Below are 24402 nucleotides of genomic sequence, written 5' to 3' on the forward strand. Positions count from 1 at the left end.
ACTGTCTGTCGATATCTTTCATCGTGGGGATGTAGCTCAGTGGTAGAGCGTTCGCTTTGCATGTGAAAGGCCCCGGGTTCGATCCCCGGCATCTCCAATTTTTTTATTTTTCGAAAAATCCTTATTATTGCAATAAATATATGTATGGTTTTAAGGTTTTACTCTCTAATTTAAATACTAATTTCTTTCAAATAATGTTGTGTCCTCGGTTTTTTTTCTATCCAGAATTTTGGCTACTCGCGCGTCCCTGTTTTGGCAAAGTGCCCATTTACGTGCAGGTAGCCACCGAACTTATAAAAGGCAGAGCATTCAAATCCCGGCGCCCGTTTAGTGAACAGACCTTAAATTAATATATGTTTTGCGTTTGGTCTTCCGTATGGGCCTAAATATTACGCTCTTTTGTTAATCCGACACTTTATAACTTACTTTTGTGATAAGTACACACCGCCACTGGATCACGGGTATTTTGCATCGGTAAGTTACCAGTGCAGTGCAGTGAATTTTCCTTTCGCGTCTCTATGCTCTATGGGATATAAAAGGATTACCATCGGCTTAAAATTAAGGACTTTGATTCCAGTGATCTATTGAACGTAATTTCATGTGAAATTGCTTTTGGAAAAGTGAGAAGTAGAAAAATCATATACCTTTGCTTTAGATGGCGGCAAAACTATTTCTTTCTTTTTGTGTGCATAAAAAGTTTATATGTGCTAACAGTTTCCTTCAGGTTTCAGTAATTCTCAAATATTCAGACTCAAATTTCCTAATTCAAATTTTTTATAGAAGTATGAAATGTTGCTATAGATACATTAGTTTTTCTGTAAGCTAAACATATTATTAGCACATAATAATTACTACATAAATAAATTGAGTGAGAACCGTTACTACATATTTTAAGCGACCCACTCGCTCATTTTATAATTATAATGATTTTTATGTAACAGATCCCCACAAATATCTATTTAAACCTCTTAAATATTCGTGTTGGTGGTAAATAATTGGATATCAACAACTGGTCGGCAATTTCTTTGCCAAAAATCGAAAATTATAATAATTATTATTATGAGACAACGACGACGGTGCTGTATTAAAACCTTGTAGCTCTCGACTTATTGGCACTGGTCCCAAATTTCGCTTTGTTACGCGGTTGAAAATAAAGCAATTTGGCGTTAACGATTCCATTTTGATTTTTTTGTACTCGAAGTCATAAAAGACCTGAATTTTGTTATGAAATGTTTGGCGTTTAAGGAAAATTTCAAATTTGCCGCGATTTCCGGCGGTAGCTTTTAAATTAGCACACGTGGTAAACCGTGGACCAATTAAACGGATCCACATCTTATCATAGATGGCGTGCATCTGACGCTCCAATAGGGGGTCGTGTTGCGCGATTCGAAGTACGGTTTGAACGAAATTTAATTCTTCATCTGCATCGTTGTCATAAAGATCTGCGGCCTGATAATCAATAAATTACTAAATAAACATTATTTATCATCTCTTTATTAATAGAGAATCTACTAGGATTGATAAAAAGCTAAAATTAATCGAAATTTTGAACATAGAGCCGCGAAAATAGTTGTACTTCACGGCAGGTGACAGTTTGTTTGGGCAGTTTGACAGTGACAGTTATATTTTACATTTAACACACGACGATTTGTGTGAGCATTTGTTGTGTTTTTTAATAGTTTTTGAGCGTTTTAAGCGTTTAGTTATAAATTAATTATAAACGAGAAGTTGTCTAATTCGTAGTAGAGATTTGTGACTGTAGAGAAATCTTAACAGCTTCAGCATTCATTTCCAATAATTGGGACAATGGAAAGGATAAAAGTTTGAATACAGGTTATAGTGTGATATTAAATTCTAGCTTAGTAGGATATTGGAAATATATTTAATATAGTTAGAAAACGAATACTAAAATTGGTAAGTGCTCTCTTTAAACACGTATTAATCTTTTTTACAGTAGAATACGTGTAAAACATGCTTTTTTGCTTACATTAGCATTTGTTAGGTTATTGACTCCTTGACCAAATTTTGTAAATTGCAAATAATTAGTGCAATTCATGAGCTAAGTCTTTTATCTTAAACGACCCTTGACCATTTATTTTTTGTAAGTAAGGTCATAGGAGTTTAACCTAGCTTTCTTTTTCAATGACTAGTATTGTGCAGATATTTGAAACTAAGCATGCAGCATAAATTTGTACTTTTACTGAGAAGTTTGATACTGTATTTTACTTTTCAATTTCTTTCCTAATTTACATATCTTAATAAAGAAGCAGTCGAGCATAAAAATCAAAATGACTCAATAAAGGAGTGATCTCTCAGGTTAATTCTCATATCATAAGATACAGCATACCATGTGAAATATGATTAAAGGAGCTTCACTTATTGTTATAATAAGTCAATGTGACAAATTTTTTAGAGATCAACAATTTAGTGAACATTCTAGTGTTAAAAATTAATTCTCTTATTTTCTAACCTTCCAATGATACTGTTTAGAAAAAATAGTAAATTTTATGTGAAAATATTTTAAATTATCAGATTTAAACCAGAAGTTTTGCTTCAGGTCATATGACTGATTTTGAAGGTTTCATTGTGGATTCTCATGTACATATATAAATGCAAACTAGCAAAATGGTGTGTGGATAAATAACTGGTTGAAGTGCCTATTTGCTATATGTTTAGCCATGTCCTTAATGCTGTAAGAGTTACATAATTGATACATAGGAAAGTGGGAGCAAGTCAATTTTTTAACTTTAGTATAGGATAAATGTACCCAAAGTTTGGAATCACTGATAAACAAGACATTAATTCAAGCTCCATTGATGTTAAATGTACCAATATGGGATACTCATTATCACTTAAAACTTTGGCCCCCACATATATAAACATTGAAATCCACAATGGTGCTGGATTCTCATAAGAAGATATAACTATTAAAAATTTTTGGAGTTTCAGTAGATATTATCTTTCTCTACTGAATCCATATACACTCTTTTACATTCTGGAGAAAGCTCCAGTTGTAAATGTAAAAAATTTTACTGAAGCTGGAAAATTTTATTTTAATCCTGATTTTAATTAGACATATGACAGAACAACAATACCTTCATTAGTACAGGGTGTTAAAATTATTAATTACTTATTCTGAATCCTTCAATTTTATAAATACTGTTGATATTTTGTGCTTATATAATAACAATATTAATAATGGTTGCACAAGTAGCAAACAGCAAATATTTACTAGCTGCTTTGGGGTGTGACATCCCCATGGAACTTAGTTACCTGTGCCACCAGAGTATATAGTAACATAGGCCAGTTTTTAAACTAGGCTATATGTATTTGGCTTACTAATGAACTTGGCCTTTGACCTTGAACTTTGGCCTATCCATTGGTGATATAGTCACCAGTGTTAACATCAAGCCTTCATGTCTCATATTGTAAATGGTTGGAAAATAGTACCAAATATAAAAAAATCGTAACAAAAAAAAGTATTGTTTATGTGATAGATGACCACATTCATAATAAAAATAGTTAGGATTAAATATAGGTAAATAGCATGATAGAAAGAAGCGCTGCAATATTGCTTCATAATTTTCAGTCAAATGTATTAACTTACTAATAATAAAAATATTACTTCAAGTGCTTTGGAAAGATATCTTCATTCCCATAATACCATTCTGATGATAAATTTTACTATTGAACCATCCACTGAGGGTTAATTCTGTTTACTAAATATTTTAAGGCAGCAAATGATAGGGGAACATAATTTGTGACTTTATTATTATATATTTAATTTTTTTATGGAAAAAATGCCGGTGTTAGTCATTTTAATTTATTTTTTAAATTTATATTTCATTTTACTAATGATCTTAATAGATATTCCTAACTGATTTCTTTATCTTGAAATATTAATTTCAGGATCGTGATTCGGGGTCATAATGGAGGACGCACATACCAAATCAGTGGATGAAGTGCTAAAGTACTTCAGCGCCGATCCAGAACGAGGGTTATCTATAGATCAAGTAAAACGGAACCAGGAAAAATATGGTCCTAATGGTAAGTAATTTGTCTTAATATTTTTTCCGAAATATGTTCCCAGTCTCAATTTAAGTAGAAAACCGAATTTCCTCAGAGAACTTTTTCTTCAATATTGGCTTCTAGTAAAATATTTTATTTATTATCTCATGTGCATAACTACTCTTTTAAACGTTTGTCCTATTTTTAATGATTTTGTAGTATATTCCTATATAAATGTGTTGGCTTAGATAAAAGGGCATACACGTGAGATTAATGGCCTTTGTTATATCCATTGTTTTTATAATATTGGGTTGAGCCGTTTTATCAACGTACAGGTATTTATCAGTTAAACACTCTAATAGATATAAAGTTTTTCAAGACGATTTATAATGCTTTTCAAATCAAACACAAGATTTGCTTGGCCTAACTTAATTAAGCTGTCTGATTCATTATCCATGGAAACAGAATTTAGTAATCAGACATACTGAAATAATGTTATAATTTGTATTAGAATGAAAAATATTTATTGCGGAATTCTTAGTATTATACCGAGTGAAGATATTTTAGATCTTTATTATGAAGTGTTCCCTACTATTATAATCTAAAGTTTATGTTTATCTACAACGAAAATAGATCATTTGGCGAAAGTAGTTTTAAAAGCACATGCTTGCCCAATGTAGGTATGTACCATTTAGAACAATTAAAATTTTTTCACTGGCATTGCTTCGGAGGTGTATAATTAGGCCAAGTGCGTCACTGAATGAATGCTTTTTTATATTAGCAACGATTGACATTTCTTCTTAAAGTGGATTTTTCCATCCTCAATGCATTATTTTGTTAATTGTGTAAATGCACTGTATCAAAAGATCATAATAAACGAAGATAAACACCCGCATTTCTTAAATAAACACTTCGACGCTATTAAACTCCGAATTTCTCATTATTTTTGAACTGAATAACCGTCTGACTCCCACACTCGCTCTGTTCTCCTAGATATTAATTTTATTTTCAAAATTTATGGCGTGTGCGGTAAGTGGCATCGTAAAGACTGTCCTGCAAGTCAGGTGTATGTGATTTAACGCGGTTTTATTTGGAATGGGTGTTCTTTGAAGTTAAAATATCTATTTGTTCTACTTCTTATCCCCGAAAATTTGGCTGAAGGAATGTGCCAAATGACAGTTTATGCCTTAAACTGATGTATATGTTTTAAAAGAAGATATTAGGAACTGTTGTGGTTCATTATTCAGATTCGAGTGACTTAAATATTAAATACACGTAATGTATGTATTTAATTCTAAAAATGTCCGAGAAGTCTTATCTTTCAATTTTTCATTTTCAAAACATTCAAGTTAAGAAAAATCTGTAATTTCGGCATTTTTCAACACTTAACTTTAATTAGTAAACTAATACCTAGAATGTTGGGCTCAACAAATACAAGGTTGTTCTATGAGTGTTGATTGCTAGAGCTGTTATCAGCTTTATGATCGCTGATTTATTTTCACGTGACCATTTTAGTAAAATTCATGATCCTTAAGCAATTTTTTCCCTTGAATGCATATTGGTAAATTTTAACACATGCTATTAACAATCCGATCTGATAGATATCCTTCATCGTAATTAACCAATCTGGTTAAGGTTAACTAAATATTTAATTAGCTCTGGCAAATAAGCAATAGATAAAATAATTATGAAATTTTTATTGCGAGCAATAAAACTCATATTGGCTTGTATACGGTGGGTTCAACTCTATTAGGAAATGACGAGAAAATTGGAAGCTTCTCCAGGGAGATTTAAAAATACTCCTTCATTACGTCATATTAGCGGGAAGAAAAATAATATGTTCGACTTGTTTTATGTAGTTTCCTATACGAACGCGTTTATTTGCGCTTCCTACATTTACTTTTGAACGTTAAGTTCAAAAAGAATAGTTATAAATTACTGTTGATGTAGCTTGTCGACGCGGGAGCATAAAATGCTCTCATTAATTGCTGTTTTGGATAAACACCAAAGGGTTTTCAAAAGATGTGCAATTAATCAGTTAGAGCGTTGAAGATCCTACACTGACTTTTCAGACCTATTTTAATATGAACATAAACCCAAGTCAAATAATTCATCAATCAGCTGTTAACCGGAGAAATCAACATTCTTGAACATCAACTCCACGTATCCCATGGATTATTTACGTCAGTACCATGCAAATCAGAAAGCAAGCCCAAGGTTGAAATAAAACACCCGACGTCATTGGTTTGCGCCACGTAATTGGGTATTCATGAAGCGGTACAATTATTATTGTTGCACATAACTTTATTAGAATAATTCTTCTTTGTTATACTTAGAACTTTTTTTGCTTGGCTGTCATATTTGTATATACCATTAAACTATTGCATCTGTCCAGTGTAGGTAACGCAAGTTAAAAGTGAAGATGAATGAAGTTTTTGTATGCTCTATCAAATTTTATATTTATACCCGATGTCTGTATGCTTGTAAGAATATTATTTGATGATATAATTATTAATGACGCATTGAAAACTAAGTTGTTTGAAGTAGCTACATATATTATGTTTTAATTGGATGGAATGTAAGTTACATAATTATTATAGGCTCCTTACTAGAATTGCAACGAATATTCAGCAATTATTGGGTATTCTGCATGACTTTAACTATTTGGCCGGGCAGTATAATTGTTAGCTACTATTCGATCAAAGAGCGAATAAAATTATTTACGTGTGGAAGGCTGAAAGAAGACTATTGCGCCCCCGGTCGAAATTCGAAGCTTGATGCGATGTAAGAGCCCTTATTCGGTCAAGGGCATACTCCTTCATTCTACCTGGGGTGCGTACAATGTTTTACTTACAGATAATATTTTTACAATCTTTTAAATAAAAGTATATACTTCCTTAATTAAAGGCAGTTAAAAAACTAAGTCACTGTTCCCTATATTTTTAGTCTATTTCCATACTTCACCTATACGATTTAACGGGTAAATTTTATTCTTAAGGTGATATTTGATCTATTGGTTGTAGGTAGGTCAAGGGCTTAAAGCTGTTTAGTATATATATTTTTTTTAATTTAAGTTTTGAGGATTTTTCAAAAACATCAAAATGTTAACTCGAATTTCATCATGTTTGGTTTTCTAACAAACTGGGTATCATGTTTTGGACATTAATAAAGAATTTTTCTCCATATATTCTTATATTGCCTTAAACTTTATTAATTTTATTTTTAATTATATTTCAGAACTCCCAGCAGAAGAGGGTAAGTATTTCATAAGCAGTAATATGGAACATAATTTAGAAAAAAGAAGGTTACAACCGACTTTCATTGACTCCTAAATAAATATTTATACTGCGACTCTTCAGTATAGACATGGATACGTACTTTCATATATTTTCTTCACTTTTATTTACTAGTTGAGATGAATTGACAATTTCAAAAATATCTTTCATACCCTCATAACGTGTAGTTTGTTCGAGTATACAAGCGTTGAATATATATAAGAGACTTGAATACATTGCTTACTTATTATACAAAATCTCTCGACGAAAAGTACCAGATTATGTGTCTTAATGTGTTGTAAACTAAAAGTAATGTCAGGATCTGGCGCAGAAAAAATGTCTGTTTTTTGACTAGTTATGTTGACAAAGTTCCAAACTTAATTTCTGCTCATTAAATTTTTTTTCCTATTTTAACTCTATTTTAATTCTGTTCATGGTATCTAATGACGTAAATTTAGAGGCAAGGACAGTGTTAGGTTAAGAACATGAAAACATTTTATTCTTAAAATCTAAAAGAAACTTTAATACTAAATTTAAAATTTAATTTTAAGTTATCGAAATTTTCTGATCTTTGAAAAGTCCTTATTGTGTGCTTTTCTTGATGAAAACCATGAAAATAGGGGATTTTGCAGCTAACTAAGAGAATTAATCAATATGTCAAATAATAATGTTTTACACCAAAAAATTACCCTCATCAATCATTTATTTAACTTAATTAAAGTGCTTAATAAATGCACAAAATTAAGTACGTACTATCGTTATCGATCAATGAATTACCGAATCCTTCTTAATAATAACTTTTGGCAAGTTGAACACAAAACTTTCAATTTCATTTTATGAAGCATCAATTCCTCTTATTGTTAGTCAGAGTAATTTTCGAAAAATTTTGGAGGTACAGAATGTGTCTTTTCACATCGCCAAAAGTATATTTTCGCAGCAATTAGACATTTTATTTGAAGACTGTCGTCGTGTTACTTTCATTTATAAACACATTATTTAATCGTACACTTTGTTTGTTTAGAATAACTGAAATAGCAAGCTGTCGGCATCCGTCAAATTCGCATTAATTCCAGATCTATTTGAAAAAGTAGGCAGTTGTGCTAAAACAACTAACCGTGCTGCTGATTCAATGATGAAATATGATGCTCAATATCACATAAAAAGTAGGTAATTTCATGGAAGGTTGGGAAAGTGGGGCACAGGCCGGCTCCGGGCGATACGGTCTACAAAGACAACTTGAAACAAGTGTTCATCTATTTGAGACACATAGCATTGTTGGTAATTTACTTAAGTAAAGTTTGGTCTATGGCAATTCGAGTAATAGATAAGAAAATTTGTATCAAAGTTGGTTCGGGTAATAAATTGATTTTGGAAACTTTATGGATTAAATCGATAAAAATTCGGGGAAAAATACCGGTTTAATTAATTGCTTAAAGTAACTTATAATCTGAAATTTTTTATGCATTTTTTATTGGTCCATAAATAAAATCATGCGTTCGCAAAGATGTGAATACGCAGGAAAAAAACCTCCAATTAAATATAATGTGTAGCTTATTGATTCTTGAATCTAATCCCGCTTTACTTAATCAGTAGTTTGATCAAAAACCAATATTAATAATTCTCAAATAAATAGAGAACAGAGACGATTTTTTTTTATAAAGATTAAATCACTGTTTTAATATTTTTTGGAAACGTTGCACACCAAAAATAAACCGACAAATTCGAGAAATTAAAAAGCCATTCAGAAATTTAGTTGAGCGCGTGTGGCTTGGATTCAACTAAATATTTGGAACGTTTATAAGCAACGAATCAGATGTTTCATAATTGAATTTGAAGGTCGACATTGAATTTTGATTAAAAAATCTGAGCTCAGACAAAATGCAACTTCAAAAAATAATATTAAAATCAGGTAATTAGAGTAAGAAATTTATTCTAGACGTTTTGGAGTACCTTTATGTTATCCTTTCGCTTTATTTGTTGTGTTTTAGGTTGTAGACACATATTTTTGCCGTTTTATAGTACTTTTCATGGAAATTTTGAATTATATTTTTGAAGTACAAACTATTAATAATTAATTTGCCTGGCAGCAAACGCTGAGAAGGTCTCAAGAATGCCAATTGTTAAAAAGGTTACTCTGACCCATCAGTTTGAGTGTCTTTTTTTAATTTTTGGAATTTCACTTTTGAAAAATGATGTACGTGTTGCTCACAAAAGAAATAACATTAATTGCAACGATGAGCAGACATTATTATTTCTGTCCTTCTTTTACACGTATTTTTCAACAAAGAAAGAAGGTGTAGACGTAACTGTCATAACCTGACGTTGCTGAATATTTCAAACGAAACCAAAGAAGGTTGCTTCAAGGCATAACGTCATTCTATGTAGGCAATAATTTAACGTTTATATTTTTAGTTCTGGGTTTTAAATGTGATTTTTCTGGGATTAATACTACTTCAATGTGGGTTTCATTGGTAGTATTTAACTTCCGCTTTAATGCTATTATATTCTGAGTTTTTCTTTTCCTTTAGGATTATACTAGCGAAAATAAGTTTCACTATATAATTCGAAACAGCCTTGACCCAATGGTGAACAGTGTAATGCTTATTTGACTACAGAACCTAGTGTATTCAACCAAATTAATTCTATTGCCCAAATGATTCGATACCGACCTGCTATACTCTCCAATTATCCAAAACGTATTATGTGCACAATTTTATATTTGACCTCATCAAGGTCAAGGCCGCAATTTAATTAAACAATAAATTAAATATTTTATTGCTTAAGTGATCTAATATTGCCCTTATCAGTTGTTGTATTAATCCCTTTTGTAAGTTTCAGTTTGTTTGAAAAAATCATTTACCTTTTTGATCAAATAACTAGATTTGTTTGATATTTGATTAATAGTTAGCAAATTTTGACAAGAAAAGTATTCGCTATCAGTCCGGAAATATATAAGTATTTTCTGTGCCTTTTATCAGTAAGTAATTGTTGCTAGATAAAGGAACATATAACTTTAACTGGGGTTTTCTGAGTATAAGATCATTTGCCAGCCTATGTATTTCGGTAGATTTGAATATAATGTAGAATTGTTAATTTGCATTTGTAAAGCATGCCAACCTGTAATATTCAAAAAATAGTTTTTGCTGTTTGGACCCGGAAACTTTGTTAGAAATAGATGGTAGATTAAAAACCTCGTTTTAAATCTTGAAACTAATAAAAATTGAAGTAAAGTAAATATTTACCCGAGTATTTATCCATAAAGATATCTATAAATGTCCACGTAAAATTTTGATTAATCTGGTTTGTGTAGCATATATGCATCTCATTGCTGAGTCACATTTACGAACAGAAGTGTTTCTAATTTGAGGCTAAATAAATTCCCCCTATTCAAAGATAATATTACAGGCTTTGGCGATTAAAAACGTATGAGGTCGGAACCGGCATACCGGAATTAATTGACAGCAACATTTCTTTTGCGAATATGAAGCTGAGCAGAACAGAAATCGATTGCTGTTATCCATTAAGCGACCCTTAATGGAAACGTTGAAGTAAGCTTATCTGGTAGAAATTAAATGAAATTCCTCGTCCCCGCAAAGTCCACACTTTGCATAAGCTGGTATTTAGGGCCATGTTTCTTATTCATGAAAGTTGGTTGTATCAATCTAATGTATACTAAGCATTAATTGAAAGGGTACCCTCCGCTTTTGGTATGATTTTCATGAGATATAAACAGATCCATTATTCCCCGCGTCTCTTCTGGATTTATTGGATTTCTCCTGGTCCAAAAGACATAAAGATTTAGTTTTTTAAAACATGCCAAAGCTTCTAGGCGACGTATTCGATTATAAAACAACACATTTTATATATGATGTTGAAGATGTACGTAGGTCTATCATATTGATTGTTTATAAAACTTCGAAAGGCAGTAGAAACCTGAACATAAAATACAGAAAATGAAGCTTGAAAGGTGATTTGTGTTTAAATTTTAATTATGTAAATAAATTTAAAAGGGCATATATCTAACCCAGGATAAGGATAGTGATGTTGAAGAGGAATTAATAAATAATAAAAATATTAAACTTCGTTTTGTTTATAAAGAAACTTTTATATGAGTTGATGAACTTTGGGTTTGAATTTATGTTACGTAAAAATTAGAAAACTTGAAGGAATTCCAGAGTCACACAACCTCAAAACTTATACGAAAATAATATTGTACCCTGTCAATTGATGATTAGCTTACTTTGTAAGGGTTAAATCATTGAAGTCTGGTAACGTTAACTCATTACTAGTAGGACCTTTTGCGTAATGAACTATATTTATTGAAGTTTTGTTTGGACAAAAATATTAAAGTTTTGGTAATTTTCTTTGAAAGTGTTTTCCTACAGATAATAAGATTACCATTACTTTCATTTATCAGTTTTGATTATTTTGCTTAACTTAATTTCTGTTTCAGGAAAATCAATATGGACACTAGTTTTAGAACAGTTCGACGATCTTCTAGTCAAGATTTTACTATTAGCTGCAATTATCTCATTTGTAGGTATTCGCTTATACATAGTTAGTTAAATTTACATGTTATGCAAACAAACGTGCCAAGTCAGTTTTTACAAGACCCGGATTATCCAGCTATTTGCATTAAATATTTCACTAACATTTTATTGTAAATAGCTTTCACTGATTTGTATTGACAATTAGGTAGTTCATTATGAAAATGTTTGGATTAGTTTTCTAACTGAATCAGTTCATAAGATCGGATATTATAAATTGTTAGCAGAAGGTGCGATTAATGGCTAGCAATCGTTGGGGGATGATTTTTTATCATGAGAAATTTAAGGAAAATAATCAATAAAATTAATAATAGTTTTTTTTGTTTTTAAGCTTTTCTATGTAATTGTCAATATTGGTAAAGATCAATTAATACTTGTTCTATAAGCAATCCCGTTATTTCATGATTCAAGCCAGGTTCTACATTTGATCATAATAAAATTTAAAAAAAAATCCGGAACTACGCTCATTCATACACTTTTCCTTAAGTCTAATATTTTTAATGTAAATATTTGGCTCCCAAAGTGGTGGTTCGAGAATAAAATTTGTAAAACATTACTTTTTATCGCTGCAGGTGTGAATATGTTGTGGGCAATTCAAATCGTTTAAAACTGGAATTTTTTACTTGTGAATCACTTGGTTAGCACCACTTATTGATGGTAATTCCAGACGAGAACTGTCGGGCTTTCCATCTTAAAATCTGTCTCTTCCAGAGTGAACCTTCAATTTGAGTCACTTTAAAATATTTTTATCAAAATTCTTTTTTTAACGTTTTACACATGTACAGCTACTACTCAAGTGCAATTATTCTCAAACGTCCTGGAAGTTGTATAAATAGGACGATCTTTAAAAATGTAAATTTCGGGATATGAGGTAAAATTGTATAATGTATAATATTTTATGATACTCTAAACATGGGTCGATTTTAATTTTAGTGTATTTCATATTTATCTTAAAAATAGATATAAAAATAAATTGGCAAATTAGTTGGGAAATACTTTTATAGGTTCAGGGAAATTTTATTACAGTTTCGAATCGATGAGATTTCTATTTCCTGAGTTTCATAAATTTAATAGATAAGGAAAGTGGCCATTATTTCCCGGAGCTGAACGAACAAGGAATTCGATCATTGTTCTAAAATCTGGCATAACCCCCGAAGTGCTTGTTTCGCTCGTTCCAATCTCCGGGCAAATTAATTTTAAATTTTTGTTCTATTTTTTCCGCGAGGTCCATGGGTGACACTTGAAATGGTCAGCCTTGACTAAACTTATAAAAAGTAAATCGTCAGAGGAAAACAGCCTCGTCGTAATTCATTACCGTAATTTTAGCATCGTCTGTCAAGGATAGAGTAGTTTTTTTAAATTCAATAAGACGAAAAACCGACGCCAACATCTTGGCTATTCGAAAACATTTACATTTACCTTTTACAGGAGCCCCGAAGTCGTAGTGTACGGTATCTAATTTAAGTCTCCTGTTTTCTTGAACTGGTAATCATCGTAAAAAGTTTATAATGATTAGCACTTTAGCCGATTTAATTTTCTTTCGGGGTTGCTAACGACTCAATCGGTGAATTATATTAACATTTGCGTTTATTTATAGAAGGCTTTTAGAGTATTCTTTCGCAACGTTTCAAGTAGTTCAGTAACAAGTGGTAACAATTTTGCAAAGCGTAGGCGTCAGGTAGAACCCAAGTAGTTTCGTGTGCAAAGTTTTAACAGACTCACAAAGTGTGTGACCAATTATTTTACCTTCTATTTTCGAGTAGCCACAGAAAAATCGTTAAAGCAAATCGCTAGGTACTCAAAAACATCAAAGCCGATGCATTCTATTGAAACTGTATTTTGAAACAGTAGCAGCGATAAAGCTCACGACAGGAACTCATTAGTAGTTACGCTGTATGCCAAGCCACGTCCAACGGCTTTTATGCTCCTAGTCTGTTTATAGGGATACGATTGCATAATAAAAGTGAAAATAAGCTCAGATTTAAAAATAATACCGCAACTTTGCTTTTAAAATTAGGTTTTGAGTCATCTAAAAGATAGTCGAGTTTTTCTGCCCTGAAATGCTAAAGTGCTAATAGTACTCTCTTACCCAAGTTGAGGCACTAGATACGTACAGTATAAACCCAACTGAAATGAAATTTAAAATTTTGTAGAGAATAGTTTTTAAACTACCAGTTTTTGAACTTAAGGAGAATATGTCCATTATACATTCTAGTTTTGTCGATTCTGATCAGATGATGGCCGTAACGATCATACTTATATTCATTACTATTATTAATAAGAAAGCTAGAGAATTATTTATTTTACTGGTATGAATACCTGTCAATAGCAAAAACAAGAGAATATGTTTGGTTAAAGAAATTGCTATTGCAATGTTGAAATACCTCAAAGCACACTTATTTCTAAGGATATGCGTATTTCAGTCAATTTCTATTTTTTGAGAAAATGATCAAAGTTCATTCCTTTCGATCGGCACATCATAAATTGTAAATTTTTATTTTAATAACATCAATCGTCGCAATTTTATTCACATTTTTTTATTTAAAATTTCAGGTATTAGCGTTATTTGAAGAACATGACGGAGCGTTCACAGCATTCGTGGAACCTTTTGTTATTCTCCTTATCCTCATTGCCAATGCCGTAGTAGGTGTCTGGCAGGTAAGTCTACAAGTATTATGTCATTTGTTCTGGATAATATATGTTAATTTACGCAGGAACGCAATGCTGAATCTGCAATTGAAGCACTCAAAGAATACGAGCCGGAAATGGGTAAAGTCATCCGAGGCGACAAACCGGGAGTACAAAAACTTAGAGCTAGAGAAATCGTACCTGGAGACATCGTTGAAATTTCTGTGGGCGACAAAATCCCCGCGGATATTCGTATCACTAAAATCTTCTCGACTACCTTGAGAATCGATCAGTCCATCTTAACCGGCGAATCCGTCTCTGTGATAAAACATACTGACCCTGTTCCGGATCCTCGTGCTGTTAACCAAGACAAGAAAAACATTCTCTTCTCTGGTACCAATGTCGCTGCAGGAAAAGCCCGCGGAGTCGTCATTGGAACTGGTTTAGCCACTGCCATTGGTAAAATCAGAACTGAGATGTCTGAAACTGAAGAGATCAAGACTCCCTTGCAACAAAAACTCGATGAATTTGGCGAACAATTGTCCAAGGTTATTTCTGTTATTTGTGTTGCTGTCTGGGCTATTAATATCGGTCATTTCAACGACCCCGCTCATGGTGGATCATGGATTAAGGGTGCTGTCTATTACTTCAAAATTGCAGTCGCTCTGGCTGTAGCAGCTATCCCTGAAGGTCTGCCTGCTGTCATCACCACTTGTCTCGCCTTGGGTACCCGTCGTATGGCCAAGAAGAACGCCATCGTCAGATCTTTGCCTTCTGTAGAAACCCTCGGTTGTACTTCTGTGATTTGCTCCGATAAAACTGGAACACTGACAACAAACCAGATGTCCGTCTCTCGCATGTTTATCTTCGATAAAGTTGAAGGAAACGACAGCAGTATCAATGAGTTCGAAATCACCGGTTCCACCTACGAGCCCATTGGAGAAGTATTCCTCAAAGGCCAAAAAGTGAAGAGCTCCGAGTTTGATTCCTTGCACGAATTGGGTACCATCTGCATCATGTGCAACGATTCTGCCATTGATTTTAACGAGTTTAAACAATGCTTTGAGAAGGTTTGTTTTATTTATGCTTGTATTTCTCAATCTCAAATTAGGTGCAATACATGATAATGTGAAGTGATTGTATTAAAAGCATTCACGGGGTTCAAAAAGTGAAATGTTTCGGGAACGATGTTTCATATGATACGTTTTATACGAAAGTTATAGATCTTAGTATACGATAATGCTTTTTTTAATTTTTCATGAAAGTGACTAATTTGTTTCATTTATAAATTTTCTAGGTTGGTGAAGCCACTGAAACTGCTTTGATAGTATTGGCTGAAAAAATGAATCCATTCAACATCACCAAATCCGGAGATAGGCGCCAGACCGCAATTTGCGTCCGACAGGACATCGAGACTAAATGGAAGAAGGAGTTCACCCTAGAATTCTCCCGTGATCGCAAGTCCATGTCATCCTATTGCATCCCTCTTAAACCCACACGTCTTGGCAACGGACCCAAATTGTTTGTTAAAGGAGCTCCTGAAGGTGTTTTGGATAGGTGCACTCACGTACGCGTTGGCCAAAACAAAGTCCCACTTACCAGTGCCATCAAGAACCGCATTTTGGAAGTCACCAGGGCTTATGGTACTGGACGCGACACTCTTCGTTGCCTGGCCCTGGCCACTGCTGATAACCCAATGAAACCTGAAGAAATGGATTTGGGAGACTCCACCAAATTCTACACTTATGAGGTCAATCTGACCTTCGTTGGTGTAGTGGGCATGTTGGACCCTCCACGTAAGGAAGTGACCGATGCTATTGTTCGATGCCGTGCCGCTGGAATCCGTGTAATTGTAATCACTGGTGACAATAAGTCCACCGCTGAAGCAATTTGTAGACGTATTGGAGTTTTTGGTGAAGATGAAGACACCACTGGCAAGTCTTATTCTGGTAGGGAGTTCGATGACCTATCCCCAGCTGAACAAAAGGCCGCATGTGCTCGTGCTCGATTGTTCTCCCGTGTGGAACCGGCGCACAAGTCTAAGATTGTTGAATATTTGCAGAGTATGAACGAAATTTCTGCCATGGTAAGTTTTATGCAAATATAGGGTTACGGTTGAAAGGGAGGGTAGTAACCCGTTTCACCTAAAATTTCTGTTTTATTCTCTAACTCATATGGTACAAAACTGGTCAAGACTTAAACATATTTATTTCCGCTTATCAAAACAGACTGGTGATGGTGTAAACGATGCTCCAGCCTTAAAGAAGGCCGAAATTGGTATCGCCATGGGTTCTGGTACTGCTGTGGCCAAATCTGCTGCTGAAATGGTGTTGGCTGATGACAACTTCTCAAGTATAGTAGCTGCAGTAGAGGAAGGCCGTGCCATTTACAACAACATGAAGCAATTTATCCGTTACTTGATTTCGTCCAATATTGGTGAAGTAAGTATGGTTTGATAGTATGATTTTGAACGTGCCAAAGGAATAATCAATTTATTTGTGGTTTGCAGGTTTAAACGTGTTTGCATATTTAAACTTATCTATCAAAATACATCTGAAATTAAGCAGGTTTATTTGAATCTAAAACTAGATGTAATCTTCCAGGTAGTCTCCATCTTTTTAACCGCCGCCTTAGGTCTTCCCGAAGCCTTAATCCCCGTACAATTACTGTGGGTCAATTTGGTAACGGACGGTTTGCCAGCCACTGCCCTCGGTTTCAACCCCCCTGACTTGGACATTATGACGAAACCACCACGTAAAGCTGACGAATCTCTTATTTCAGGATGGTTATTCTTCAGGTACCATCCAAATTTTTTATCAATAAAGTAATTCCTCAATGCAGATTAAACCATAGACATATTTTTTTCAAACTTTTTTGGTCAAAAAGACAAAAAAAGGTGGATAGAACGATTACGGTCAAAGTGAGTTCATCCATGGAAAATATGGGAATTCAAAGACTATTTTGAATTCTATAAAGAGAATTATATCAGGTAATGGTGCCTAATGATTTCATGTTATATTAGGTATTTGGCTATTGGTGGATACGTAGGTGCTGCCACCGTCGGTGCTGCAGCTTGGTGGTTTATGAGCTCTCCCGAAGGACCTCAAATGAGTTACTACCAACTGGTAAACAAGTCATAGCTTTGGAATTCAAATAATTTTCTTAATGGTGGAACTTTTGTTCAGACCCACCACTTGCAATGTCATGGAAATGGACCAGAATTCAAGGGCATTGATTGCAAAGTTTTCACCGATCCCCACCCAATGACCATGGCCTTGTCTGTGTTGGTAACCATTGAGATGTTAAACGCCATGAACAGGTGAGGTATATTAAGATATTTCCCAACAGAACCTAAATGATGTGTTTTTGGCGATTTTCTTATATTATTTTTATGTGACGCATATTATAGTTTGTCTGAAAACCAGTCTTTGATTGCCATGCCCCCATGGTGCAACTTGTGGTTGATTGGTTCCATGGCCCTTTCTTTCACGCTTCACTTTGTCATCCTTTATGTGGACGTGCTTTCCGTAAGTATTGAGTGAGTCGTTTGGTGTGAAAGACTTTAATGTTTCTGCGAAGAATGAAGGTTTGCAAATCGATAATTTTTTAATGAAGTGTGAACAGTCGGCAAAGCTGATAGATAATGTGCACTAAAACTCTGTTTACATATTAAATAGATTTCGTTTCCCTGAGAAATTTAATATTTTGTCCGTTGTATAATTTGATAAATATTGTCTATCAGATATATTTGGGCGGAAAGTCTACGATATAACTGTGGTAAAAGAGTAAATATTTCGAGGTCTGTTAGATATTGAAATACAATGAATAGTTAATAGGGACTTTAAATATTTAGAGCAGGAATTAGCCTTAAAAAAATAAGCTAGGAATGAAGGTAACCGAAGGCTTTGCGGGTGTAAAAATTCGCATAGAATGTGTAGTATCTAGGATCAGATAGTATTTCATTTTAAGTGTAGCAGTTCGGATCTGCTACAATTAAGAAAGTTGATTTCATCTGAACAAAAAATGTTTTGAGTTTCCATGTGAAAAATAAATTTTGATTTAATTGTACAATCTATTTCTAAGTAGATTAAAAACGTATTTTCAGAAGAAGGGCTTTTAATTTCGATTTACCAAATTGTCTTTAATAGCATCTGAAACACGATTTCATCTAACATTCCTTGTACTAAGGAACCCTCTTCAGTTTTATATTGAATAATTTCGTACGTTTGTGATACAATAAGTGTACCAAATCGAAATTCAGGTCATAATTTGGTATGCCTCTTGCGCCTTGTGTTTTTTAGTAAGTAGGCTTTAGATGTACTGGAATTCGAGATTTTTTCTGAACCAGGAGATTTATAATTGCAAAAGATAAATTTTATAACAAAACCGACAAACGGTAACCAGAAATCAGATAAAATTGCGCTTCTACAAAAACATAATTCTTTATTAAGATTTAGTAACTTAGAAAATTATTAGATATATATAATTTTTTTAACGACTTTCAAATTTCTAGGTGGTATTCCAAGTGTGTCCATTGACATTGGAGGAGTGGTTAACGGTCATGAAATTCTCCATTCCAGTAATATTACTCGACGAAACGCTGAAATTCGTCGCCAGAAAGATCACAGACGGTGAGAATCCGATTTATACTGTGCATTGGATTATACTAATGTGGGCTGTGTTCTTTGGCTTGATTTTGTGGAGCCCCATATAAGTGTGACTCCATATAACCCCATAGACTGCCTCCCCAGACGAGGACAGAACTAGTTTAGTGTGTAAACGGGTGCCTAGACGACTGTAGTGTCCCGGGACATAAACGGACCAAGTTGACTTTTAAGTGCCTTTTTTTTCCTTGCCGTTATATTTCAGTTTTTCTCTATTATTATTGTTTTTTTTTGTAATCTTCAATAAATTTATTTCATTTTGTGTTGAGAGCAATTTTTTAAGGGGCCTTTTAACTATTTTTAACGTTATATTAAGTGAGATTAGCATTCCAATTAAAGACCCCCTTTTTTTAAATATATTTTCAAAGATAATTTTTAACACTATTGTTAATAGGCAGCGGCCAAATCAAAATATATGAACCCGTATTACACCCTAAAATCCCCGCTTAACGGTTTGTTTCAACTAATGTTAGTATCTTTAATAATAAAGCTCATAGAAAATTATTCATTGAATACTTAACTAGCTAGGTAGGATGTAATTATTATTTATACAAAGTTTTCTTAGGAAATGAATAATTTTTTATAACAAATATATACATAGATAGCAGATACCTATTGCATCGAACGGTTTCTTGTCGAAGTGGCAAACAGGGACTTTGAAAATGAAGTTTCCATTTCGCAAGAAATTCGTTCTAAATTACAGAAATTATTCAGACTCGAAATCAGTCGGTGTATAACAGGCAAGTCAGCGTGAGTGTGTAATTATCCTCAGGTGTTGTGATTTTTAGTAAAAAAAAAACACGCTATAGTAAGGAAGATTGTGCATGTCTAAAACCATTTTCGATTTAATAAAGGAAAAAAAAACAAGACTGAGTTAGTTCTTTGTGTTTCGCTATGTTGTATTAACAGTTGCCTCTATTAGGTCCTCTCCACCGCTTTTAAAATAGTTATTTTTTGTTTAATTGTTTAAATTGTATAAAATTATCTAGGTACTTTTCAAACTAAACATTATTTCTTGATACTGAACTAAAGGATTTCTCAATGATTCCGGATAAAATATAGTGATTATTGATAATCTCCCTCAGAAAGTCAGGAAATGTGTTATTTAATGCGAAATTTTGAACATAATGACAGGTAAAATTGTTCAGAGTAGTCCGGGATATTTCGATATTGTTTGTGTTAATTAAGAGTAAACTTTATTTAATTGGGGGAGTTATCAGAGACGCATTTGCAAGGAAGACGGGGGTTAGGACGCATAAAGTTCGTTACAATTACTGCAAGCAAACATGTGGCCCGAAAATGAGTTTATCCCATACACGTACACTAATACAGCGGCAGTATGTCTTACCTTAATCGTGTTCAATAATCTATGCAGATATTTTACAGAGGATAAGTTTTGAAAAAATAGAATATTGGGAAATTACTTGGCCAAATTTCAGCATGTAGCTACTTCGATCAAATCATAAAACACTAAAGACAGTATTACCACTGAACCCCATTTGCTATATTACTGTAGCATGTTTTTGTTACATTTTATAGATATTTTTGTCTACGTACTTATCCAATACTCATTAATAAACATTTTTATGCAGAAATTTCCGTTCTATAAATAAATTCATTATTCGTCCCATAGAATATTTTTCTAGATCAAGTGATTATTGTTTCCGTGTATCAATTACTGCAATAAGTAATTGATTATTTACGGAGACCCTTTTTTTCGTCCATGTCTTCGCAAAAGTTGCAGTGACGTCTTTACTCGAAGACATTTTGTGAACTGCAAATTTACAAAACCGTTGCTTTATCAGTGTACGCCAGTGAAGGATTTCTGATATTTCATTCATAATGTACGTTTATACAATTTGTGCGCGACGTATTTTGAAATACAAACGACCTCTAAAATCCAAGTGATGGTTTCGAAATTTAAGTCGATAGTTTTCGAGCTACTCTTACGGTAACTGTCACATTTTCATCTGAAAATGTTACAACAACCTGAGCCGGCCAAAACAGAAGTAACCTGAATAGAAACTCATGTAATTGTTTAAGGAAACCCGAACTAACCAGTCAGCTTACTGCGAAATTACGGTACGATTCGTTTAAATAAACCCGAACTTAGGTCAATAGGAAAATCTCTTAATTTTGAATTTCATAGACTTTAACAAAAGAGTTTTAATTTTAGGATAATTCGAACATACGTTTTCTGTCATTTAAAAGTAGCCCAACGGAAATTTAGAAAAACTACGAAGTGACCAAAAATGTGTTCCACAAAAAAAACTACAGTAATTTTGGATTATCTTTAAGTGACTGAGTCATAATTTTTGTCTAAATTTAAAAAATAACCCGAATAACAGCTTGACAAGAATCAAACCTGAACCGACCTGAATAGGACAATCCGGTTACTTTGAAATAAAGCAACGGAAAATTCTAGTAATTTTTGGGCATGAAACTTATACTGATCGGAATAGACATTTTTATTAATTTTGAAGTAACATTCAAAATTCGTGAACATTTTTGAAGTAATTCGAACTGACCGGTATAAAAAAACTATAATTTTTAAATAACCGAAGGGGTAATTTTGTAATCAGCCCTAAATTTGTTTTCAAAAAATTGTTCTAGCGGATGTTCGACATATTGCATCGTGGTGCATCATTAGTTTTGCATCGACTAGCAATTCTGCTCAATATTTTTCAGTTTCGACCAACAGATGTGTGTAAAACACAAAGAAAAAACACCAAGTTTTGTCTGAAATCGCAACTTACTTGTCGATTTTGCCAGTTTTTATAGAAAGGACTTTAACTGGTAATTGGAAGCGTTCTGTCCTTTTGATGCTGCTATAAAAATAAATTAGTCCGATATTAGTAAGTAAAGAAAATCTCGACGTAGAATAATTTTTCGAATCAATTTAGAGAAATTTGTTGAATCTTTTGTAAGTAGACAAAGTTTCGAGGATTTATACAATTACGTAGTTATATGAATATAGATATATGTACCTATAACTTATACTATTATTTTATCAATTGTAACAGTTTTATGAGCCCTTAAAAGTAATTAGATATATTTATTTATCTAAACATCTTTTCCCGAAAATTCTCATTATATACCTAAACAGTGTAGTAATATTTTAACCCAATATTCCATGAAATTAGTCGACCTCCTATTTAGCTATTGAATTATCCTATGTAAATAATACTTTAAAGGACGCCGTTATGAGGAAATATAATTTTTTCGACATGTCCTGTATGATTTTTCCTTGCTCCTAACGTTTTTCTATTGTGTGATGCCTAACAGAAATTAACATTTTCATTGAATTTGCATCAGTGTGAATTTCAGTTCCATGTCTCGAAGATGTACATGTAAGTATACACCTCCTTACATACTCGTAAATTTGTGTTATTTATTTAAATATGTTGAAATTGACTAAAAAGTTTTTAATTTTTGCAGTAGCAAAACCGGTACACCGAATGTGAACCATTAACGACTCACCAAAGGACCTTTCTGAGTCGATGCGTGGAGTGACCCCTCCCAGATCCTAGGAGTGCAAAATAATCTCCTCTAAAACTCTATTGTTTTCTAATCTATTCTCTTCTTACACTAACTTTCCGACTTCTAACTAACTCTGCAATTTAACTGATTTTCATAACGTTTATACTTAATCTGCTTTTATTTTTCAGTGGGTGAAGTTGTAGTAGATAGATGGTAAACCTCCTTGAAGCTATCTCGACTACGCTTTTTAACTTAATTGACTCAGTTCTATCTAGAAGATTCGACGCTTTCATTCTTTTTAACACTAAAAGTTATTAGTGTATTTAGATCGTACCGCTATTATTTATTAACGAAATTATTGAGTTGGAACCGCTTAACCTTCCGCAAGACATCTTAGTTTTTAGTGTTGATCCCTAAGAAGTTTTCATCCTTTTTCAAGGACCTGTGATGGTGCGTTAGATTAATTATTAGTAATTGTACATATATTAAGAAAATTATTTGTTATTTTATCGTTATTTGTTTTAAATAGTTGTCGAGGCCAGGACAAACTAGCGACTTTGAATACTAGTTCGAGAAGGGGAAATAGCCCTTTCACACTATACCTGACTGTTTTGCATTTCATCTACTAATGTCCTTATTTATGCGAATGTCCACCGCTGCACAACTAAACATTAAGAAAAAAGACATTAGCTGTATCTATACTCGCTAATATTTCAACACTTAAGAAGAGGACATTCCGGATAATCATATTTCGCGATTTCAGCTCCCTGTAGCTGTTATATTGCATAATATAGAGCTTTATTGTTAATCTCGTGTACATTTTAGTGCATCTATTGCAAAACTTGCAGTTTGTGCTGGTCGACAGTTGCACTTGCAACATAAAGAAAAAACATCTCGTACAATGTGAACTTACATCAGTTTTGTAAACAGATTATTTATGTAAATAAAGTGGCAGCATTCTGGCTGTCGGACGTTAGTTTGGGTTTTACTGAAGGAATAACGTTGGAACATACTCTAAAATTCCTGTTGGTAGAGGCATAAAGCAGTTTTGCAACAAGGAGGATACTTCAAATATCAAAGATTTTTTTTTATATATTAATTAGAAAAAAAGGTCCTACAATTATCTCTGTAACTTAACAATGAAATATTTTAAAATAGGACTTTTGAAGTTTCCGGAGGACTTTTTTGAGATCCTATAGTCAGGTCGAAAGGTCGTTTTTTTTTTAATTATTTTAGAGAAATTCTCTCTTAAATATGGTAATGATACGAAAATTATGAATTCACAAGTAAGATTAAGCTTTTTGGATGGTCCCAGAAACTTTTCTAAAGTAAAAATCATGGGGCTGTGTAACAAAATTAATAATTAACGTTTTCATTAAATTTCTTGCAATTTTCCTAATTTAATTACGAAAAACATTTTTGGAGGTTGTGTCAAGAAAGTTAATTTATCTTTCTTCCTTCATTTAGATTGAACCGTGGGTTTAATGAGTTTTCTTGTAGGAAAGTTCCTTTTTATTGATTATTTTATTGATGAGAATATTTGCCTCAGAAAAATTGAAAACTTATCGGGCCTCTCATCTTTGAATTTTTTTAATATTGCTTATGGAGTTTATAAGTAGGGTTTTTTGGCATTGTATAAAGCTTTTCGGTGTTTCGTTGATTCCAAACATTTCGAGTCTACTCCCCACAAAGTCAAGCATAACTACGGTTTAAAATTTAGAAAAATTCATCTGGTTAAAAGAATAATAAAACAAAATTTCTATTATTACTCTTGTTTTATTCTAAGCTTACTTCACAGGG

General features: G+C 33.0%; 1 protein-coding gene and 1 non-coding gene across 5 annotated transcripts; both read left to right on the plus strand.

The window, feature by feature from the left end:
- The first annotated feature begins 25 nt into the window (after nucleotides 1–25).
- TRNAA-UGC (transfer RNA alanine (anticodon UGC)) lies at nucleotides 26–97 on the plus strand. The gene has a single exon. It is a non-coding gene; the product is annotated as a tRNA-Ala (tRNA).
- A 210-nt stretch (nucleotides 98–307) lies between these two features.
- Nucleotides 308–23578, plus strand: SERCA (ATPase sarcoplasmic/endoplasmic reticulum Ca2+ transporting SERCA). Of its 4 annotated transcripts, none has more exons than XM_066288855.1 (14): nucleotides 308–474; nucleotides 3910–4047; nucleotides 7246–7263; nucleotides 11737–11819; nucleotides 14384–14488; nucleotides 14545–15528; nucleotides 15756–16544; nucleotides 16687–16899; nucleotides 17062–17255; nucleotides 17481–17583; nucleotides 17644–17777; nucleotides 17868–17985; nucleotides 18972–19089; nucleotides 22791–23578. In XM_066288855.1, the coding sequence occupies exons 2-14, from the start codon at nucleotides 3930–3932 to the stop codon at nucleotides 22817–22819; spliced, it is 3006 nt and encodes a 1001-aa protein (XP_066144952.1). In that variant the 5' UTR covers nucleotides 308–474; nucleotides 3910–3929; the 3' UTR covers nucleotides 22820–23578. The 4 variants fall into 4 exon arrangements, with proteins under 4 accessions (XP_066144952.1, XP_066144961.1, XP_066144933.1 ...); XM_066288864.1 differs by lacking the exon at nucleotides 22791–23578 and adding an exon at nucleotides 22561–22784; XM_066288836.1 differs by lacking the exon at nucleotides 22791–23578 and having other exon boundaries at nucleotides 18972–22355.
- Nucleotides 23579–24402: the final 824 nt, after the last annotated feature.

This window comes from Euwallacea fornicatus, chromosome 1, assembly GCF_040115645.1.
Source record: "Euwallacea fornicatus isolate EFF26 chromosome 1, ASM4011564v1, whole genome shotgun sequence".
Lineage (NCBI taxonomy): Eukaryota > Metazoa > Arthropoda > Insecta > Coleoptera > Curculionidae > Euwallacea > Euwallacea fornicatus.